Source organism: Stegastes partitus, unplaced genomic scaffold (assembly GCF_000690725.1).
Source record: "Stegastes partitus isolate 25-593 unplaced genomic scaffold, Stegastes_partitus-1.0.2 Scaffold866, whole genome shotgun sequence".
Classification (NCBI taxonomy): Eukaryota; Metazoa; Chordata; class Actinopteri; family Pomacentridae; genus Stegastes; species Stegastes partitus.
This window is the reverse complement of record NW_007578597.1, coordinates 186,512-188,467: the sequence shown is the minus strand read 5'-3', so window position 1 is coordinate 188,467 and position 1,956 is coordinate 186,512. Positions and strand designations below refer to the sequence as shown.

General features: G+C 44.8%; 1 protein-coding gene across 6 annotated transcripts in view; it reads right to left on the bottom strand.

Annotated features, from left to right (window-relative positions):
* Positions 1-607: 607 nt before the first annotated feature.
* The window catches only part of rxrgb (retinoid X receptor, gamma b), a 26,551-nt gene continuing 25,202 nt past the window's right edge, over positions 608-1,956 (bottom strand). For all 6 annotated transcript variants that reach the window (XM_008293233.1, XM_008293235.1, XM_008293236.1 and 3 more), the window contains one exon: positions 608-1,140. In XM_008293233.1, the coding sequence (XP_008291455.1) occupies positions 993-1,140 (148 nt within the window). In that variant the 3' untranslated portion in view covers positions 608-992. The remainder of the gene's footprint in view (positions 1,141-1,956) is intronic.

The following is a 1,956-nucleotide window of genomic DNA, read 5'->3' as shown; positions in this document are numbered from 1 at the left end:
GAGCACATCCCTGCTTAGAGGCCAGTGTGTGTGATCTGCTGAGATCTGGGCTGGACCACTGAGGAGCGACTTCTCTCTAAAGCATTTGTTGTTTTTGTTCAAACTAACGTCAAACAGCTCCTATGAGTTTAATGTGAACAGTGAAGTGAAGTTTCTGGGTTTATTCTTACATTAAAAAACACTTTTTAAACTGTTAACATTTGACACCAACCTCCTTGTGAACCGTGTCTCTTAGTTCCTCAGACCACTGACAACTGGGGCTTTGTTATCTATGACATGCAGATGATTACTGTGTTTTCTTTCACTACATCCTCTCTGATGTGCCTCATTCTCCCAGTCCAGCCTCCCAGAGCCTTTGTTGTCTTTCTCTGGTCAGATTCCGTTTCCCTGCACCGGCGGCGGCCGTCAGCGCTCTGGGCGAGGAGCTGGAAGGAGTCCTGCAGCTCTGAGGATCCAGGAATGTGCAGACAGATGGACACCAAACACGCTGTGAAGATGCATCTGTCTGGTCACACTCTGCGGGCGCCACCTGCTGGCCGAGGGCGGAAACTATACGGACGTTTCTAACACGGAGCCAATAACAGAAGAACTCTCAGCACAGCGCAGCTCGTTTTAAATAAGTTTATTCTGTAAGAATTCTCAAATGCGTTTTAAGAAATGCAGGGATGGTTTCTGTTTTTTATACAATTCCTCTGAATAAAATATGATTCTTTTCAAATTGCATTTGGTGGCTTTTAAAACAAACACCTGAAATTATCTATTTACAAAAAACCTGTGAACAGCTCCATCAGAACTCATGTGGGCAGCACCGGCCGTCCTGCGTCTGGCCCAAAATATCGTCTTTAAAGGTTTCATTACACGGTTGTATTGGTTTTTGTTTAAACTTTTTTCCTGGTACAAAATATGTGGTTTTACAATTTCAATCCAGTCTTTTTATTGGGTCTTCATGTGGCTCACAGGGGGAGTATGTACAGGGGAGGGGAGGACTGGTGTCATGTGATCTGATGCGGCGCCTCCAGCATCTCCATCAGGAAGGTGTCGATCGGCGTGTCCCCGATCAGCTTGAAGAAGAACAGGTGCTCCAGACACTTGAGGCCGATGGAGCGGAGGGCAGGAAGGCGGAGCAGCAGTTTGGCAAACCTGCAAGAGACCAAAGGAGACCCAAATGCTGAGGCGTGTCGCTGCAAATCCTGTTCTAGTTCAAGTCCAAACGTGCTCCACACTGCCAGAGCTGAGATGTGCATCTGCGGCTCGGACACCTTCAGGTTGTGGTTGGAGCAGCAGACACATCCTGGATGTCTACCACCATCCTGCTGCCACCACTGAACCATCCTGTCTACTCATGTTCAGCTCCTGGTTGCTCATGAAGGTCTTCGCTGCTTCTGGGACTCACGGCGACTCGTGAATGAAACACTGTATATATATATATATACATACAAACACACATATATGTATGTATGTATGTATGTATATATTCAATTCAATTCAGTTTTATTTGTATAGCGCATATTTACAACAACAAGTCATCTCATAGCGCTGAACAAAGGCAGAAACACCCAACAATCCAAACATCTGGATTCTCTATAAGCTTCAGCAGTCTGCTGGTGGGACGGAACCGAAAACCCCCACAGGGGGAAAAAACAAAACAAAAAAAAACATATATATAGTTTACATAGTTCCTGGTTTGGCTAAATTACAAATAATAATTAATAAAATCCTAAAAAATAAAAGTATTAATTTACACGTTAAACCTTAAAAACACACTTACACACACACACACACACACATACACACACCTACACACACACACACACACACATACACACACCTACACACATACACACACACACATACACACACACACTTACACACACTGACTGCTGATGGTTCTGCTGACGGTTCTGAGTGCTGACGGTTCTGACTGCTGACGGTTCTGACTGCTGATTGTTCTGACTG